The sequence below is a fragment of the Sphaeramia orbicularis genome, chromosome 12, assembly GCF_902148855.1.
Source record: "Sphaeramia orbicularis chromosome 12, fSphaOr1.1, whole genome shotgun sequence".
Lineage (NCBI taxonomy): Eukaryota > Metazoa > Chordata > Actinopteri > Kurtiformes > Apogonidae > Sphaeramia > Sphaeramia orbicularis.
In genome coordinates, this window is record NC_043968.1 from 17499774 (window position 1) to 17521386 (window position 21613).

A 21613-nucleotide genomic window follows, 5' to 3' on the forward strand; every position below is an offset into this window, starting at 1 on the left:
CACCACAGATTTATGCCTAATTTGAACTTAAAATGTAATTTAATGATTTGTTTTTATTGTCAGTAATGATTTGAAACACATTCATACACTTAGTCTATGTTTTGAAAGTGCTGAGTGTAAGATTTACAAGGGTCTAGTTGCTGAAATGAAATAAAATGCTCATAACTATGTTTTCATTCATGTATAATTGTATTAAAATGAGAATCACTGTGCTTTTGTTACCTTACAATGAGTCATCTACATCTACGGATGGAGAGGATTGCCTCTGTGGAACCATCCGAATGCAACGCTGTGTTTCTAGCTCCTTTTTTCTTTCTTATAGTATTACACAGTGATACGCCACCTTCTATGTTTGTGTAGACCAGAGTTTATATTCCCTTCACTAAAAATCCCAGAACACACCAAACACTGGCTGTAATGAGGGACTTCCTCTTTCTTGTGGCGACCATAGGCGAAAGTTTCAGTCGGTTGCATTGTGTAACTTCACCACTAGATGTTGTTAAATATCACCCACTGAACCTTTTGATCAATAAACAGAAAACATATGCTGACTGTAGTATGCAGGCATAATATTTACAAAAAGATAAAGCTCTAAATGAATTTATGTGGGATGTTTAATAAGCCAAGATATCTAACCTGCATGAAGCTACAAAAAGATATGTAAATGGGAATACTGGACTCAAAATGAGTCTTTGGATGGAAAACACACATCTTAGAATGTAATCTGCAATTTCTGTTATCAGGTCATAATGGTCGTACATGACCCGATAAAATAACATGAGGAATCTTTAAAACTAGTTCATATATTCTTTGTCCATTGCACATTAACGAAAAAAAAGTAAAAATAAATGTTGTAGGGAAATATTGATTACCGGCAGAGTGGATGAGTGTATTTATTAGGGTTAGTTTATAATGTGTAACTGTGTGTTACTATCCCCGCTGATTCAGTGTTTCAGAAAAGTGTGCCTTTCCTGTAAATGTACTCTCATAAACTCAGAAGTCATATTTCCCACAACACGCTTTTTTCTTTAAAGCACCCACATTCCTGTGGACCTTTAAACGTCACGGCGGGGGGCGGTGCTGCGTCCACTGCCCCCTCCCCCCAAACCACGAGGCCGTGGTGTTGACAGGCCTATCACCGCCCCTCGGAGCCCAGCCTTCAGTCACACTCTGCCCGTCCACGGCCAGACAAAGCCGCCCGCCTGTCCCTGTGTGTAATGTGCGTTAACGCCCTCCAGTGAAGCCCCAGCCCAGGAGGAGAGACAGGCGTTATTAAAACGACCTCCTTTTCAGAGCTTTTTATTCTCCTCTCACAAAGGATTAGCGGCCGTGCGGGAATTCCGCCCTCCGGTCCTCATTGAGCTCCAGAGCCGGACAGGCCCCGCCCCCCTCTCATTTGTCAACAAAGGGGTTTGACAAGCGCGCGGAAGCCCAGCCCCCATGTTTCCTTAAAAGGATGTTTTGGCCAACAGTCAGACCGAGGCTAACCTTTCCCTTCCCCATCCCCTTCATATGGTGCGTTGACTTCCTCCGTCGGCGTTAAAGCAGAGCGATCATGGCGGAGCGCGTACAGCAGCCCCCGGCCAAGCGGCTCTGCTGTAGACCGGGCTACAGTGCAACATGTAGACCAGGCCAGCGGGCCGCGGGGGCGCCGTGTGGCGGCTCTGCTGCCGCGCAGGGCGAATCTAGCAAAACCCAGAGCCCGGAGACCCTCCTGGACATCGCGGCGAGGAAAGTCGCGGAGAAGTGGCCGTTCCAGCGGGTGGAGGAGCGCTTCGAGCGGATCCCGGAGCCCGTCCAGAGACGGATCGTCTACTGGTCTTTCCCGAGGAGCGAACGGGAGATCTGCATGTACTCGTCGTTCAACACCGGCGGGGAGGATATGGGAAGTAGCGGGGAGAACGGCGACGAGACGCGGCTGCCTTTCCGACGGGGCATCGCTCTGCTGGAGAGCGGCTGCGTGGACAACGTACTGCAAGTGGGTGAGTGACAGGACCAGTAAAACCAGAAGTACGGAAAAATACGGAACCCGCGGCAGATGATCACTCATTAAACAGTATGACCAGTTTAACAGATGATCAGAGAAGAGGGTGGTGAAGGAACGGGGATTGATAACAAAGGCTGGAGAGGACACACACACACACACACACACACACACACACACACGCACACACACAGGCTTTAGTACAATGGGGCTTTAAATCTGCATGGTATGAATGGAGATGTGTGACTGACTGGGGTATTTCAGTCCTGTTTTGCTTGGGGCCGTTTGAATATGAATGTAGGACATAAACCCCTGAAATAAAATACACAAATGGCATTGAATTCTCAACGACACCTGTTTTCACTGAGAAACTTTAACAGACGCACATCTGTGTCTCAGTAGCAGCAGGTCTAGAGGAGCCCACACATGGGACTGATGTGAACAGCAGTATAAGACCCAACTATGTCAGTGTGTGTTTTAGAAAGTCCCACAGCTGTTTTCAGGTCAGGTCATGGTACTGACAGTCTGCTGGTAACTTTAGAAAACACCTACAAGTGTCTGTAACATGTCATCAAACTGACTTAAATTCTCAGAATGTCTTTTTATCTCTCACAGTCTTGATTATCTGGTGAAATTTCTGAATTTTTTTTAATGATTACATGAAACTATTGGGCAATAAAGGAAGCTTACAGCAGTCCTGGGCTGGGTCTGAACTGAAACACTTCACATTGGTCTTCACTTCTACTTCACTAAAAGTTGTATTTAGCTTCACTTTGCCTCACAGACAGCTTTTTTTCTATATCAGATCTCTAACTACTAAAGCAGTTGAATTATATTCACATAGTTTGGATAGGCTACCTGTTTTTCCTAATGACAAAAATGACAAAGACCCTCGATTATTACACATCAACTTGTTTATGACCCACTGAAAGGCACTGTGGATTTTATTTTGAGTGAAACAGGGGCAGACACCTGTGTGCTGCACTGATAGTTGCTCACATGCAACTTTTCTCTATCAACAACACAAACTGGTGACTCACTACAATTAAATTTTAGTATATTTCTTGCTGTTTTTCATGCTCTTAAAGCAAGACCCTCTTTGAGATTTTAATTACCCAGCACACATATCAAATCCCCAGTATTCCTATTGTGATTTTGGCACTTTGTTCCTTTTTTCATGTTCATTTGTGTCTTTCAAGCTTCCTGTCGCCTCCAATAGGAAAGCAAACAAAAGCATCTTTTCACTCCCTTGTTAAATAGAAGAGATTTGGAAGGAGGAAGCGTATTGAGCACAGCCATTCCTTTAAAAGGGCCATGATTCACACCAGTCTACAGCCAATTGGTTCAGGTTTGTGTTGTTGTTTGTATCTGTAATCAAAAAGACGCTTGACTGTGGAGAAGCAGACGGTGTGTTGAATTGAAGAGATCGCTCAGTTTAATGAAGACACTTTGGTTTTAGTGCCATCACCGTCGCAGGAGAGTCTTAGACTGTGTTGTAGTGTGTCACCTGTGAGCTCAGTGGATGTGGGACACCTTTGCTGAGCACCGAGGACTGTAATCCCATTACTCTGCATGGTTAATTTTAATTGTAATGCAATCTGAATGCTTCAGCTTCTGCATGACCTGTCCCCCCTCTTCCTCCACTCTTAAATGCAGGCCGTTCATGTGGGCTTTGTGTACTCATTGAAGGGCCACTGGGAATACACACTCACTCTCACACACCAGCCTCTGTCCTGCCAAAACCAGAGGCCTATATATTCCCAGATATTGGAGAATGTTTCTGTAGGGAAGAAACTGAATCTCGGTTGTTATTCCAGAGAGTGAAAGAGGGGGGTTCGATCTACATGCTTACAAAGAGAAATAACAGTAGTGCACACACACACACACACACACACACACACACACACACACACACGGGGAGGGTTTCTTGGCTGATTGCACCCCAGCCTGGAATTTGCTGGAAAAATAGAGCCAAGAAGTGATAAATAAAAGATGTAATCTCTCCACGTGTGGGCTGTTTGAGAGGAGGGAGGTTTCTCGCAGCAGACCTTGAGGAAATGAATTGGCACACATTCGCTGTAGACTCCCATACTCCACAACAAACCCTCGCTGTTAATCAGTGCAAAGATAGAAGAAGTTATTTTTTCATATAAGAGCAAATGCAGCAGCTTCTCCAGGTCAGACTTGAGCGCCCCTGTAGTATTCCCCGATTGCAGCCTGTATCGTAGTTTGCAGTGATGTTATTGAGCCATGAGCTGGACTGAAGAATATCTGAAGAGCGCTGCTACAAATACACTCAAGTGAACATAGTAGACCGTAGGCAATTTAATATCAACTCTAAAATTTCCTTCACTTTTTCAGGCTCCCTGTAATGTACAGGCAGTCAAAAATGAAAATATAAATGCAGGGTTTTACACTTCAAACTTTTGCCACACTGTCAATACGCTCATTACTCCTCATAATTGGTCATTCATTGTTGCTACGCTCGCCATCAGCAGCTTAATTGGTTGAAACATTTCACTGAGTTTCTGATTGGAAGTGGGAAAGTCAAAGTCAGAGCTCTCAAACGTAAAATTGAAAGACTTGAGCATATTCAGAAAATCTCAATGCCTATTTAGTAACATACAATAGCTAACAAAACATTGAGATCAGTGATAGAAGAGTTGTTTTGTTTTGTTTTTTCACAGTGACAAACCCTCTCACTGAGTTTCATTCAACATGCTCCAGTGTCTTTGTAAACTCACAGAGGAGGACTAACTCTTCGAGTGTGAAGTCATTTGGCAATGAGCTTCATGCAGAGAGGCAGCCGAGTACATGAAAGCCTTTTGTCTATTTCAGTTTGTGCTGTGGGATCAGAAAGGAGAAATGGTTCCCGTGTGCTGAAAAAAACAATAACCTCCATCAAGGGTTTTAGATGTTAGAGGAAAAAAAAATAACAAGCTTTGGATAATGATTCATTTTGTTATTGATTTCAGTTAGTGTGGTCTTGACTTACTTGTGACGTCCTGTAAATAGTGCTCAAGATTTAAAAGCACCTCTTCCATTGTCATGTTAGAGCCATCACAAGAGTCTATATCTGTGAGTGTTCATCATAAACATGACGTGGATGTTAAACAGCCCAGCTCTCCTCTCATGCTTCGATGCATCAGGACGCTGAAGTATAGGTTTGAGCTGAAGTATAGGTTTTGGTGGTACGTTGAAGTATAGGCTGCAGTGTTTATATGAACACTGAGGATTGTTATTTTAGAAGGAGAATCCGGGCCTGTTCTGTCAAAACAACCTCAAATTGGAGGAAAATGAAATCAAACATGTACGCAAACGTACGCTGTTATATTTAGAAGAGGAGGGAAAACATATGCCGTCATATGTTTGTTACCTACAGATGTAATCACCTGCGTTAACCCGTTATTTAAGCTGTTAGTACTTTTTACAGCAGGTCAAGGTCACTTTAAAGACTTTCCCTGTCTGTCTTCGTCTGATCCCCTGTTGATTTACTTCCATCAGCCTCTGCTGTATGAGGTCAAAGGTCACTGAGGCATCAATGCAGTTAGTATGCTGTGTTTGTTTTTCATGTGAAAACGGGAATCACTCCCCAGTCTTTCAACTACTTACTTACTCACCTGCTCAGCCAGAAAACATAAAGAAGAGACTGCAGTGAAGAAGGAATGAACTGCGTTGTCAAAAACAGAATGTATCTGCTCAGCAAAATGGAAATTTAAATGCTTTTAAACCCTAATCTGCTGTGCTGAGGAGGAATAGAACAGCTACTAAATTTACCTTGTGGGGATATTTTAGAAAATGTTTTTCAAGTTAATGAATTAACTTTCAGTCTCAACTTGAGAGAAGTGCTTTAAGTCCTCAGTAAAATGAACATGAGATGACATCTGAGCAAACCTAATGTACTGTGGAAGCTCATGTGATGCTAATGAAAGCTCCAGAACGGCTACTAAATGGATCTTCTGTGTTTCTCTTAGAGACAGACTAACTGTGTGTGTGTATGTGTGTTTGCACGACTAGATCAAAACTCAGCTGCTTTGGAAATCATCATAACGGCAAATAGATCCACATTACTGTCATTTGCTCACTGAAGTGCAGTATTTGAGAGTCAGCCCTCAAGTCTGCCACAGGCCTGTTGCTTCATAGACAGAGGGCTAATAGGGAGTGATCGAGTGCTGGCATCGCAGGCTCAGGATTCTTGTGTTTGTAGTTTTCCTTACATTTCATTATGTGATATCACAGAAGGACAGTTATCTGTTTTTCATGCTCAGACATTTGGTTGGACTTTGTTGTGCAGTTTCTGTGTCACATGTGTCCAGACGTTCTCTGTGCTGCCCTCAACTGCATCGTCTAGGACGTTCTGACTCAGTGAGGGTCCAATGAGTATCCAGTGAAGCGTAGTGTCCTGAGACAAGTGTTACTCCTTCTGCTGTCATCATTACGTACTCCTGATCTGTGATAAGCTCGTCCGGGAGGCGCTTCACTCAGAGAGCTCTTGACAGTAGAGTCAAGTAAGCAGAGAAGACACTTCAGCTGTAACTGACATGGAGAATGCTTTTTGTAATGGAGAACTTTGCATAACAGTGAAGCTGATTTCTTTGTGTTACTTGAGATTTACATTTAATATCTTGCTTTTGTGCCTGTTCAGAAATTCAATGAGGATAGTCTACACATGTGTTTGCCTCATCTCTGATATAGTAATAAACGTGTGCTTTCCTATGTGTAAAATTCACTTCTATAGTAAATAATCCTAATATCACCAAGCATATCAAAGTATTAATCTGTGTTCTTTGATGCATACATGGAGTCTCAGGTGTGTTTAGATGCTGATTACCACCAGCTAGCTTCCTCATCTCCAATTTTATGATGAATCAATGAAATTGGCACAGACCGATGAATGATGCAAGGCTATGCAAGTATGCTCTGAGAGTGTGCGCATACACATGCATAAAGCATGCTCAAGCTTTTAGCTTGTTGATCAGCATTAATAGTGTATGCATAGCACCTCAATATGCTTTTGCTCTGGAAGATCGATTTTTATTGGAGCTACATCGAGTGCATGCTTCGAAGCTGATACTTTGCGGGATTTCACAGGCTGCTTGAAGTCATGTGCAGCAGCAATTGCTGGCAAAACCTGCCATTTTGGAGAATGTCATGGCACTGCAGCTATCATACTTGTATAAAATAAAGAAATCCAATTATATTGAATGTCAGAGGCAAATCAAATATTATTGTATTATTGAATAATATTGTGGCAGCAGATGTCCTAAAACTGAGTCAGTCTTCGTTTTCCTGTTGTTGCTGGTTGAAGTCTTGGCGTTGTGCCCAGGTATTTTCCAGGTCAGTGTCAGATACTGTGAGGAATGTAGCTAAATTTTTCATTTCTGCTTCCACATGAGTGGAAGATGCAACATGAACACATTAATGCACATGGATGTGTAAAGTTGTCTTGGCATATGCCATTTAGAATGTTTTTCAGAAGCAGTTTTAAGGCTTTGGTTAGCTCATGTTTTTGTTTTTCTCATAACCTCTGGCCACAACTCCTCTACAAGGATTTAAGAGTCTCTCCACCTCCATCCATGTCTCCCTGATCTGTATTCCTCTGCCGTATTCTTTCATCATTAACCTTCAACTCAAGGGAGAGGAGAGGCGGCAGAGCAGAGAGGCGGATGGAGGAGGGGAGTAACTAGTTTACCTCCATCTGCCCTCGATTGGCTCGATAAATCCCGTTTTGTTCTCATCAGTGCATAGACACAGCCAATCTAACTACCTCGTGGAGACCACAGGTAATGCTGGTGCTAATATGAACATCTAGTGTCAGATGGAAGATGAACCTCTGTTTTGCAGAGCTGGAAACCAGTGGAGTTGTCGTTTTTTTCTTTGGGTTGTCCAGGGAGTTTTATCCATTCCCACACTGTCTCAGCAAGTCAAAGCCTGCCGCCGTCCTCGCCTCATGGGAACCCTGGGCCCCGTGGGGTGGTCTCCAAGGAGGAGCGCCCTTCAGACCTCAGCAGCTCTACAAACAGAGTCGCTCAGTAAATAAAAGGTGAACTGTTCTGAGCATTTAGCACGACTCAGATTTTCTGAGGTCACCGCTGCCAAATGGCCCGTTCTTTGTCTTTTTGTTCTTTAAGACCTTCATGTAAAAGATACACAGTGAAAGGAAATGAAAATAAAAGTTTGCCTTTGGGCCTGTGGTGCGTATTGCAGGCTGAGAGAGAAGCCTGGGTGTTTCGTCTCTGTAGAGTAGGCAGCTCACCTCTCCTGGTGTTAATCAGAAGCTGCTTATGAGCAATGCTTACTTTTTAATGGGAACTTAAAGGTGTCATCCATCAGAGGCTGTTACCTCAGCTCACAGCCAGAGCTTAATGCTTAACGCTTAATGAAGACTGATCGTCCACCTCTCAATTGTCCTCTCCTCTCCAGAAATAACTGCATGTGCATCAGATCATACAGGAACAGGAATCTGACACAAACATCATAGGAGCTGAACTTGTCTCACTTGAACCTGCTGCTGACAACTACTCTCAGAGTCCATGAATGGATTTATTAGACCAACGGAGACAAATCTTCAGTGTTTGGATATCCAAATTTACAAAGTGCTCACATACGATAAACCTCCTGATTTCCCACCTCTATATAGTCAAAAGACCTTTTACCATTCACTTTCTTCCTCCTGCTTTGACTCTGGATTCTCCTGTCTATCCAGCTTTACTTTATTGCACACTCTTGTCTTCATGCTCCGCCTTTGCATTTCTTCATTTATAATAACAAACAAATGATCTTGTTCTCCTGGTCCAACTGTGGGCATTTCCCTGCCTTCAGCTCCGCTGACTCACTGAAACATTATTGTTTTGGGGTGTTTAACTTCAACAGGTAAAGCATGTTGAAATGAGACGACTGGTTTTAAAGCTCATGTAGAAAATATTTTAATATGTATCCATTGTTTAAAAAAAACACTTCCAGGCAAACTGTTGCTCAAGTGCATTGCCAGATTGGAAAAAAATCAGGAGTGTTTACCCCCAGAACAAAATTAAATTTCTGTCTGAATTAGCTTGAAAAACAATTAAGAGGGTTGAGTGAAAGTCGTACAGCTGAAAAATTAGACAATAAAGTAAAGCATGTGATCAGGTGACACCACTCAGGAAATGTAGTAACAATAAATACTGATAAATTTTAAATGAAAATAGCACCTTTTTGCTGTTTTAAGCTTCTTTTAATTTACCATTTGCTGTTGTTCTCATTTCATTTGCAGCAATAAGCAAAGCATTGTTGTAATTTAGACTGTTAGTCAAACGAAAGGGATAGACTTTGGGAAATCGAATGGATTTGTGATCTATGTAAAAGATTACATTAGTCAGTTGTGTGTGTGTGTACATATGTGTGTGTGTATATATATATATATATATATATATATATATATATATATATATATATATATATATATATATATGTATATATGTATGTATATAATTTTTTACCTCTGTTTAGTTAAAGTACTGGCAATTTAAAAACTAAAGGATCACTTCAAAGACGGAGGAGCACAAATATCCTCACTTTCTACACATTTTCTTATTAGAAGTATACTTAATACTGCCACCTCATGTAATATGTAAAAGATTTATGCTTCACTCAACATAACCCTGTTGATGCCTATTTATTTATTTATTTATTTATTTTTGTTTTTACTGAGCATTAATCACGACATTGGTAGATACTGGAACTAATTATGACTGATTCATGGTGATTTAAAACCTGTAGCTCTACAAAGTGTTCACACTCAGGGATGACACAAGCTCTCACAAGCCCTGCACATTCATCCGGTGTGTTCCTGCACAAAAAGGGGTATGCCTGGCATGCGCCTACAAGTTGAGTCATTGTTTTCATCTGTGAAAGATGAATAATGTCAGGACATGTGGTGGAAACGGAATGTATTTCAAAACCGTATCGACTGGGCTTTAATGCAGTTTAAAGCTGGGAGGGGCCGTGAGAGGAATGGATGGATGCTTAAAGGTGGATGATCAGATGAGTGTGTGTGAGTGTAGAGTTAAATGAAGGGTTGTGGAAATGCTGAGGATAGATGAAGTTTCACAGTGCAAAGTAAGGTGGGATGAGAGAGCGGCCTCTGCCCTCGGACAGTTACTGTCTTTGCACGCCACCAGAGAGAGAAAAGTCTGAGCACGCAGCCGGTTAAATCTCGTTCACAGGTCGCAGTGAGGATGGGGGGTGACATGACGAATCACATCACAGCTGAACAGGAAACGGCTCCAGCTGGTAAATGAGAAGCAGAGAGTTGGTTACAGGAGTTTGTACGGAAACAAAATTATAATGTGGGATGGACAGAAACCAGAATAACAATGTCTGCAAACAAGAATGGGCAGATTGATCAGGGAGAAGAGTTTGCTGCTAAACAACGTGATTGTAGTTGTGTTTGTCTTCTGGCCCAGTCACACCTGCTGTTTAAGCATTCCTCCTCCAGAAATGTTGAACAAGCTATATTGTCCATTTCGTCCAAACAGAACAGGAGGTGGAGGGTGTGTAAATCTGGTTTGATGCTCTGCCATGATAAGGTGTGACCTGCATCCTGTTTTGACAGCGGGGCCCCTCCTCTCCGGTGACGCTGTAGGAAAGTATTCTTTCCCCTTGCAGCCATGCCGTTATGACGTTACGTTGACAGTTAAACGGTTGCTCTCAGGGAGCCGGAGACAAAGACAAGCCAGGGTATGTTGTTGGATTGGTTGTTCCATATTCACGTATACACATGCAAACCTGATTAAAACACTCTTGATCCTCTGAGTCATCTTTAACTCTTCTATAACAACATTAAGGAAGTGTACCCTTTCGCTTCTCTCTTTATGGAGCTTTTATTTCTCTGCATGCAAAGTCAGTGTGTGACTGTAAAGATAGGGAAATCCACTTACTGGAACAGGTCACATCTGTCTGGGTTTTAATGTTGTAACTGCTGTAAAGTCCATTAGACCACAGCACTATGTGACTTCATGTCCACGACATTTGAAGAAAAATATATATTAATCTGCTCTCGCAATTTTGCTGCTGCAGTGGATCAAATCACACACATGAACGTGCCGTCCTAAAATCCAAACACACCACACACTGCTGTTTTCAGCCTGTTTGTAACCTCAAAGAAGCAACTGTTGGCGGTTTAGAGGCCAAAGGTCATTGTTGGCTCGTGCTGCAGGCCACAGCAGGTGTGTGTCAGTGTGTAGGAGTGTGTGGATTTGTGTGTTTGTTTGTACAGATGCAGAACAGCACACTCAAGTTTCAACTCAATTACGCTGTTACAGAGTGTTGAATGAATAAAGGGAGATTTTTTTTGAAAATCAGTATTATCTACATTTCATGTTCATAATATAATGTCTTGTTTGACATTGAAATTTAGCTCCGAACTGGAGCTTCAACTACCGTAATCATTTTAGCATTCAGTGGAGTTCTTGGCAACTGTTATTGACTTTATCAAAGCATGGTAATGAAGTTGCAGGATTAGAAAAAAAGTTTCCCATATATATATGAAATTTGCAACATGTTCGTTCTAATGAATGTAACAGCTATATATGAGAACTCTTTTTGGCATCTTCCATTTCTGCTTGTCAGCATCTAATGTCAGATTACGCACTGTCCTTGAATGTATCATTAAGGAAAGTTTTAGAAATCGTCCTCCTGTAGCTACCAAAATAACTAACTAATAAAAATTAAGTACATTTTAACAAAAACATTGTCCAGCTCATGCTTAGTTAGTTTAACAAAAATGTTCAGTGATATGAAGTGTTTTAGGGTTTTCTGTTTCACTAAATGCTCTAGTGGGACTATGGCAGGGTAGTGACTACATGCTTGGAAAACATGGCTAGGAATATAATCTCAGGAGATAGTGAGTGTGGACCCAGTGGAGTGAAATGGTGACATTGAGGGAAAGCAAAATGCAGAGACAGCTGGAGTTTCACCACAACACTCCCACAGGAGAGGAAGCAGCATTCAGGTTACGTCCAAGTTAACTTTATCCACTCAACAACGTTTCCCTGTGCGTGCTTTGGTTCCCACAGTGTGTGAACGCTCTGAGTATGTTTCTCCCCTCAGCATTTTATTGGCCTGCTTTACTCAGGAGCTGGTTGTTCCCACATCCTACAGTTTTGACTTCTTCCTTTTTGCTCATAGTCTCCCTCGTTGTCTGGACGGATGTGATCAAAGACACAATACTTGAGGAGACTGTATCCACCTTCATATTTATTGCCCTTTTTGTTCAGCTTCTGTAGATGCTGTAGGATTTGAAAGACACTTTGGCAGTGATTTTTACTTATTCAGAGATTATTCACGTAATTTGTAGCTGACACCACTCACAGCTTTAAGAATAAGATTTAATAAACGAAATCAGATCAACATGTAAGCAGAGCCTAAAAGGGTTTATTTGATTTTCTTTATGTCTGTATGGAATTCCTGCGCTCATTAGCAGCAGCAGAACCACTGCAGCTTGTGAGGATTTCTGTGGAGACCGTGCAGATCTCTGGAGTGGAAACAAATGCATTTGGATGAGGAGAGGCATTGGTTGGCCTGCTGATGGTCCTCAGAGGCTAAACAAATGACTTTCACCGAGCACATCAGGACGAGACGGCACTCAAACAAATGCTTTTAAAAGGAGAAAGACAGGGAGGGGAAAATCCTTTTCTGTCCTTTTAGAAGCTTGCTGCTAAACCTCTGATGGCCGTTCTTCATCTTAGCAAAGACACAGTCATGTAAAAATTAATGTGTTTGTCTGTCTCTGATCCTCCATGGAGGACTCAGGTGCTGATCTCTAAGATTTTTCCTCTCAGAGTCACTGTAAACATTAGAGATCAGATCAAACTGATGAACATTTCTTGCATTGTGTATACAATATAAGCAATGGGGGTCAAATGGCAAAAACAATCAGACAATCTGCCAAGGTGAATACTTTTTTATTCTACTGCAAGAAGTTATGTTATCAGTTAGATCCACTTGTATTGCAGATTAACTCTATCTCTTGAGACCTAGCAATGCCTTTGTGTCCTCTGTAGGGGACAAGAGTTTCACAGCTTTACTTAAAAAACAAAACAAAAACACTGTTCATCGCGAAGGACATTCCATTAAAAAAGTATCTGAAAAAACCATTGCATTATGCTGTTTCCAATCGGGACAATTATTTAATGTAAAAAAAAGTCAAAACTTTTACTTTCCTGGGTCTCAGGTGCTTAAAAGCTAGAAAATGCAACTTTTTTATAGTTGATTGAAATATATTATTGAATATATGTGGGGAAAAAAGGCATATAGCATACAAGTGCAAAATATAAAAGAGTGTGAACTAAATTAAATCAATCAGGAATATGATTCTGTATAACCACTTAAAACATTTGAATCAAATAATAATGATCTTGTGATGCTGCAGTCATCTGAGGTGAACTGCAGGATGCTGCCTGATGTGTTCAAACTCCTGCTTTTATACAACTCTGCAACAATACACAGCTCTACACATACACAGTGTATGTCTGTGTGTGTGTGTGTGTGTGTGTGTGTGTGTGTCTCAGGAATCACATAAAATCCAGACAGAGCTGACAGCTGCAGTTTGGCATACTTAAGTATTTTTGGTCAAGGAAGACAGTAGCAAAAATGGCAAGTTGACAGGACCAATATGTTGGGAGATATTAGTAATTTTGGAGTATATAGCCTTACGGTCACGTTGTTAGGCCCAGAACGCTTTGGCGATGACTGCTGGACAAATGCGGTACTGAATGCATGATTCCACAACAGCATAAAAACTACCACATCTAGAACCCGTGGATCCCCATGGGTCAAGGCGCTAGTGTAATTTAATGTAGATGTCATATTCGTTCAGTTCATGTCACTTTGTAGAGTAAGACTCTACCTCATGTGACACCTGCCTTACATCCGACTGAATCAGTGTGTAGGTAGAGTGCTTTGATAGATGCAAAAGCAATCGATTCAGTCGCTGACACCACTATCTGCTCCGATTAAAAACCACTGAGAGTTTTATATGGGTGTGTTTGCTCTGGTAAAAGGCCCATCTCTGTGTCACTCACCAGCAGATTGAGTTGTTCTTTGAGTGCTGTGCCTTTTTGTCACGAAGGGGCCGGTTTGCTCCCGGTGCACACTACAGGCCAGACAGACCTCGTTGAAGCCTGAATGGCAGCAATTAGACACAAATTTCAGCCGAGGTCCCTTTGTATTGGACAGCGAAATGGACACCATAAAACAACTGTTTCAATGGCGCTCGCCGGAGGAGTCATTTTCTTGTCTGACTGACGAGACCCTTTGCGATTTCTCATGTGTTGTAAAAGCAGCGTCTTGTTTTTCTGACAGAGCTGAGGAATTTCTGTCCACTTGGTCAAGGAGGACTGCTTCCTGCTTGTAGTATTTCAGTGCAGTCTGCTATTTCAAGGGCTCTGTTTCAGAAATGAGAGATCGGGCTGAAAGAGAACACCTGATGACCAGTTAAATAAAATAAAAAGAGAAATAAGTAAAAACAAAAACATCTTACAGCCACAACAGGACTGAAATTGGCTCTGGAAATAGTGCCAAATATATAATTTTTTGTCATCATGTACACAGACACACACAGAGCTCTGATTTGCCTGTTCATACTGTAAGTAGGCATTCTTGGTGAGTGCTTAAGAAGGACACAGATTGACCCAGTTAACTCAAATCCTCATTGACCTCATTTTGAGCTTGAGGTGCATCCTCCAGTACACACACACACAGCCTTGTCTTTCTATATTTGTGGGGGCATTGTATAATGTGTTCCCTTGCCCATACCAAAATCATAACCAGATCCTAACCCAAGAACCAAGTGTTAACCGTCAAAACGTGTTGGTTTTCAGCACTTCGATCCCCACAAAGTAGTCAGACCCCATGAACGTAGAAAAACAGGCCCACACACTTAGAGTGCCCCTTTCCCTTGTGTTACCTTGTTATCTGCAGCTCACGGGCCCAGTGGATTTCATCATAATTGGTATCAGTTACCATAGTAACGGGCGATCTAATCACAAGCTAGAAATATTTTTCAGATTGTTTCCTGTCTGTTTTGATTGCTACAGTACTACAGGAAGCAGTTACCTCTAGCAGCTACACCATAAACCTGTATAAGTGCCCAGGGAAGCTGATCTGAAACCAGTCATTAAGGACAGATGGTAATCAGCACACCGTGACTATTGATTGGTTGTTTGCTTTTCTTTCCTACAGCCCCAGAGGTGCCTCTGCATCTCCATGGGTGAGAGATTAGGTTCCCTATTGTCACCAGAAGTACACACACATTGTGCGCACACACTCACTAACACAAAACACACCTTGGCTGAGAAGCTCTCACTTCCGCCTGACTGATGAGCCTTGGCTGGTTGAATGGTTGACTGGTGTGTATGCCTCTGTGTAATAGACTGGGGGGTTTCTGGTATGGCTTTTGTGAACTGAGAGCCCTGTCAAATGAAGACTTTGGCCACATAGCTGAGAACGACCCCCTGCAGCCACAGCCTCGGTGGGCAGTGTTACACAGCCTCTGGTAGGACGGTCTCCCCAGACTGATCTCTGTAGGGACCTGCTCTTATACAGGCCTACACCCCACAAAAACACTCCTCTGTTTTTCCCTTCACCAAGACGTCCTCCTGTCTGAATCCTATAGAGACTGCTTAAGTTGACTTCCTTTGGCCTAATTGGCAGTGATGTTAAACCTCAGCTTTCAGGCAAGTGTTCCGTGCTGTGCTGGGAGTGAAGGAGTTAAGTTTGGTTGCTATGCAGTGCACTGAGCTGTATTATGCAAGCTGTGAAGCATAGACACACACACACAGAGGAAGTGCATTACAGAATGCTGAGCTCAGGGCTTTGGCTTACCGCCAAGCATACACTCCTACATGTGCACACACACACACTCACACACTCAGCTGAGGGCATACCGATTTTTCCAGCAGCACAGCGGCCTCCTCCTCCCGAGTCACTCTCTGTTTCTGTTACGTCAGTAGTTCAGCTGTGGGCCAGGCATGACTGGGCCAGGGCTGTCTAATGGAGACAGCACCACGCTTTTCTCTCCATGTCTGTGTATATAAAGACAGGATATGGGCTTGTGGTTGTGTAAAGTGTGATTCCTGTGTGTTTTTATGCCGTGTGTATTCAGCAGAGAAGCTGCACTGAGAAATGAGACGCTGTTTGTCTTTCTCTATATGTGTTTCACTCTCAGATGTTCTTCTTTACTCTTTTGTTATGTCTCAGTTGTGTCTCACATAGTCCAACACACCACATATGCAGACAAACACCTACTCTGTTAACAATGCTCTTCCACACAGCGGGGGTGATATGTGTCAGCTATGTGGTGTGTGTCACATGTATGAGAACATTTGAGCAAAGTGGAAATTAAATCTCCCAGATAATGTTCCACGGTGAATAGCACTGAATGTATTTTGTTCCTCTGTGTGTCTCCACATTTGGACTAACAGCAAACACAGAACAGAAAAAAATAGTTTAAAAATAATTTCACTCATTCTGTCACTTGGATGCCATGAGGAACTTCAGCTCTTCTGCCATGACACTGTAGTAGCTGTGAAAATGTGACCAAATGTATAGTATGTGCTCTAGACAGGATCACAAATCTTGATAGCTGTGTTAGCAGAAACCCGTCGCCATTAGCGCACAGATCTGTCTGTACAGCATGAACACCTCATATGGCCAAGTCATCAGTTTTTTTTTTTTTTTTCCGTTGCTGAATCTCCGCTGTGACAGAATCTGCCTGGTCACAGATTTGAGTGCAACACCAGCTTTAATTGATGGAGATAAATTTAGCCTATCTAAACTGGCAACATTATTAGCATTCTGCATTGTCATTTTTTTTATTTCTGACTCAAACTATTAATATTGGGATAAAATTGTCAAACTTGTACTCATAAGTAGTAAAACACAGTCCGTCTTAGCTATACATTCAGGTCTGCTCTTATATCTTATATTATCTAAAAAAAGGTAACTCGTGATAGCTAACTTTGGCTAAATCTAGTTATAAGTTGATCATTACTGCCTCATTTTTTTCCTGTACCACTGTCACATTTAGTATTATTATATATGTTGTTCATCAGTGAATTGGGTATTTAACTTCCAAAGTCTCAGCATTATTTTTTTTCCTTCTAACATTTGCAAATGTTAGCTGTTATCTGTCACCGTCTGGCATTGTAGGCTGTCAGCCTCACACTTGGCTATGTAACATGTTTCTCACTTTGCATGACAGTATGATGCAAGATGTAAATCATTCTCTTTGAGTGTCGCTACAACTGTACGCGCACACAGCCCCAAATTAAACTGTTTTTACACTTGTTTATGTGTCTTTTGCCACTCAATTGCTCTGTTTAACAAGGTGCACATATCTTTTTTGTTAGTGGAGTGTGCGGTATGTGCTAACACCCAGTAGCACACCCATTCACACTCCTACATGTACTTGTACTTGATTATATCTTACTGAATGTATCCATTTTACTTTGAACAAACTTTTTTGACACCATCTGTTTTGGCTGCTAACTTACTTTGTCAGATACATGTTCATACTCAGTCACACTATGTCTATCGTGTCATTACACAAAAATCTGTTGATAAAAATTGTGGCACTGATTTTCTAGCCAGTATGTCCAGTTGCTATGTCAGCTGTGGACTGATATAACTTTTAAACTCTCAAGTCTGTTCACTGTGGAGCCAAGACGAATCTAAAACCTACACTCGGAGAGACTGTAAACTAACAAAAATATATATTCTTGTTAGCTCACCAGTGGGCCATAGGTTCACTGTACAATAGCAGGTCTTTCTGCCAGGGGTGAAATGATCTGGTCAGTTTTGATAGACACAGGAGGTGTTTAGGGTAAGGTAAGCACTGGAGTGGTTTTGGAAAGGAAATGAAAAGGAAATGAATATTTGGGTCTTTGGGTTCACCTCCGTGGTTGTCTCACCGGTTCCGTTTTTTTTCTCCTCAGTTATTTCTTTAATCTGTAGTTAAGTATTTTCCCTTCTTGTTCATTTCAGATAACTGACAGCTATTATTTTATCTGTTTCTCTGCAGGGTTTCACCTCAGTGGCACAGTAAGAGAACCGGCCACATCCTCAGAGCCGGAGCTGGTCTGCAATGTGAGTGTCAGCTTTGACCGCTGCAAAATCACAGCAGTAACATGCAGCTGCGGCAACAAGGATATCTTCTACTGCGCTCATGTTGTGGCGCTGTCGTTGTACCGGGTACGGAAGCCGGAGCTGGTCAAACTGCGCCTGCCCATTTCAGAGACTCTATTCCAGATGAACAGAGACCAGCTACAGAAGTTTGTTCAGTACCTGATCACAGTCCATCACACAGAGGTGCTCCCAACAGCGCAGAAACTTGCCGATGAAATACTGTCGCAGAACTCTGAGATCAACCAGGTCCACGGTGAGTGAAGGCAAACAGGAGGGAAATAATCGGAGCAACTGCCATTAGATATGTGCTGGGCAAAAAACAAGCATAGCCTTTAAACGTGCATGCACATGCAGTTGAGGCGTGAACAAATGCACCAAAACACACGTACACACACACACAAACACACAAGCAAACGCCAGTACCTGTGTTAGATTTCCTTCGTCTCGCACCAGTGGAAGTCCAGCTGGAGGCTGCCATGCAAGGAGAAGATGCTGAAAAAAACAAGCTGTTTAGAAGGGAAACACTTTGATCAAGCTGTACACACACACACACACACACACACACACTAAAATCAGGTCAAGACTGACTTGAACGCATAACAGGAATGCATGAAGTAGGAAAAACTTCATGAAGGCACTTGTGTTGTGTGTTTGAGTCATTACCGCTGTGGGAGAGAAACATTTTGTACCACGTAGTAAAAGGAAGAGTATTACATTTCGTTAAGTACCACATGTGAAAAGTGACACCATAAACTCACTTAAAGAACAACGTGTAAGCAGTGGAGCTTTTATCTACCAGGGATGTTTTGTGCCACTTAATTTCATATTAAAGAAACAAGTTTAGTGATATTTTTAGGTTGTATATTGTAGCTGGAGGCTCATGCTGTGCTCCTGTGGTTATAATTGTTTTAGTCTGTGTTGCATCTTACAGCAGATATAATCAATACATTTGGATATAATGTATGACATTTTGTATCCACCATGGTACACTGTGTTTTTGTTCACCATGGAATTGTCTGCATCAGTGTGCTAATAATGTGTAGATGAACAGCTGAAGTGAAGCATTTCCTGCTTGTTTGCCTTTTTTGTATTACTGTTGAGTGTTTCATTTTCTTATATCCAATAATTATATACTCTATATTTATATTATTATTATTATTATTATTATTATTCATTATAATGAGGTAGGAATGTGGTGCTTGCATTATACTTCTGATTAAACTCCAGCACATTCTGTACTGAGCAGACTGTATGTTCATGCTTTTGTTTGGCCCTATTTTGCATCAGTCCTATAGATTTTTATCCTCCCCAGTGATACATTTTAAGTGTTGAGATTGTGAAGTTTATGGTATTGATCAGTGTTTAAGCTTAACCAGCACTGCATAAATGCATATTCAGCAAACAGTGAATTACATTTTACGCTGATGCAGGCATAATTAGGCCTAATGCGCTTCTCTGAGAAGACAGTGATTTTATTCACTTGTCTTTTACTTAATTACAGTTTAAAACCAGCAAATGAAAATGTATTGATTCGGTTGTAAAATGATTTGCTCGGTTCGGTGCAGGAGCTCCAGATCCGACGGCAGGGGCCAGCGTGGACGATGAGAACTGCTGGCATCTGGATGAGGAACAAGTTCAGGAACAGGTCAAGCTCTTTCTCTCCCAGGGCGGGTACCATGGCTCGGGGAAGCAGCTCAACTTACTGTTCAGCAAGGTAACCTTCCTCTAATCATTAAGCATTAGCTTTAAACATGCTAATCCTTCAGATCTGCAGAATCTTGCGCAAACCATTTCCACAAAAGTTTACTCCAAATGCTCTTTTTCTGCAGGTGAGAGAGATGCTGAAGATGAGGGACTCCAATGGAGCTCGTATGTTAACGCTGATCACAGAGCAGTTCATGGGTGACCCCAGACTGGCACTGTGGAGGCAACAGGGGACCACCATGACTGACAAGTACAGACAGTTATGGGATGAACTAGGTACTGTTTGACACACAAAGGCTTTAGATTTCACCATCATATTTTGTTGCTCCAAACACACACTGCTACGGTGCTGCATGTTTTTTACAGTACATACACTCACTGAATGTAAACATTTATTTACAGGTTTCACTATTTTTAATCTCATCTACCAAGTAAAACATCAGGAAGTATAGTGTGTAGAGTATACTTAAATTTACAGGAATAATTATTCATTTAAGTATAAATAATTGTTGCAGCTACATTAACAATTGCAAATCGGCTTTATTTCAGGAGAACAGTGTAGGATTAATTCACCGTCAGCTGTTTTTCTCCTTGAACAAAGACAGCTGCTTCAAAAGGGAACACCTCCCCCTCCGATGCTAATGAAATAATAGTTATTATTTATCAGGTACAGCCTTTTCCTTTTCTTTGTGTTACCTTAAAAGCTTCTTTTAAAACATTAAATACAATTTTTAGAGACAAAAAATAGCTGTGCAAAACAATAATAATTTGATTCAAGATGTAGAAGAAGTAAAATCCAGATCTGTAAAAAGGCAGACTGGTGTTCCAGGCAGTGCAGAACTCCACAGTTTTGCTGTGTTTTATTTGTTTGTTTTCTCTCCTTCCCATAGAGGTTTTTTGTTTGTCAACCCAATAAATCATGGGAGGAAATTAGCTTTTTTTCTTGTGATGGAAAATGAACAAAATGGAAACAATTGAAAATCCAGGATCCCACTGCTGTATAGTAATTTGTTTTTTCTAAGTACAGTTAAATCTATCATAAAAGCTTGTTTATTATTGATTGCACATTGAAATAACAGGGTAGCTTCTCAAATCCTCTTCTTTCGTTGCTCTTTCTGTGCCCTTTTGCTTTTGTTTTTCCTCCATGATGAAAATTCTTGCTCTGCATTTCGTCACTCATGTCTGATATCACTCTCTTCGACTGTTTTTCCTCTCCTCCTCGTTGTTGCCCTCAGTGCAGCCCTAACAAAGAGACCAAGGATAAAGCCTCTCTCCTCCTCCTCCTCCTGTCCCCTCCCCCATCCTCTCGCCTTTACTTACTCCTTCCCTCGTCTCACCTCTCCCCCCTCGTCTTCCTCGTTTTCCTCACTTCACCTCCTTTCTCCCTTCTCCTGTTTCATTTTGTCATCTGTCATCCTTTATTTATCCCAATTCATTGTTCATTGTTCCCCTGCCTCCCACATTCTGTCTTTTCTCTATTTCTCCTCCAATCTGTATCCAATTTCTTCACATTTTATGCAGGTAATCGCAGCTGTCTTTTATTCGAAGACCAACAGTAAATGCTGGATTAATTTGCAGATCTGCGCCACTGTCCTGAATATAATAATAGGCTATGGTGAAACCATTTCCTGTTGTCATGTCCATTTTAAATAGCCTTTTATATGGCTCTATAACATATTGAATAAACATTTTTAAAGCTGTGTCACTTGAAAATTTTTTACTTAAATATCACCTTAGCAATCTTAGAGACTGGTATCTGAT

At 41.6% G+C, this 21613-nt stretch overlaps 1 protein-coding gene across 1 annotated transcript in view; it reads left to right on the top strand.

The window, feature by feature from the left end:
- The first annotated feature begins 1182 nt into the window (after window positions 1-1182).
- Window positions 1183-21613, top strand: part of zswim6 (zinc finger, SWIM-type containing 6) — a 32861-nt gene continuing 12430 nt past the window's right edge. Inside the window, exons 1-4 of the mRNA XM_030148515.1 lie at window positions 1183-1982; window positions 18045-18401; window positions 19714-19862; window positions 19978-20128. Coding sequence (XP_030004375.1) covers window positions 1556-1982; window positions 18045-18401; window positions 19714-19862; window positions 19978-20128 — 1084 coding nt within the window. The 5' untranslated portion in view covers window positions 1183-1555. The remainder of the gene's footprint in view (window positions 1983-18044; window positions 18402-19713; window positions 19863-19977; window positions 20129-21613) is intronic.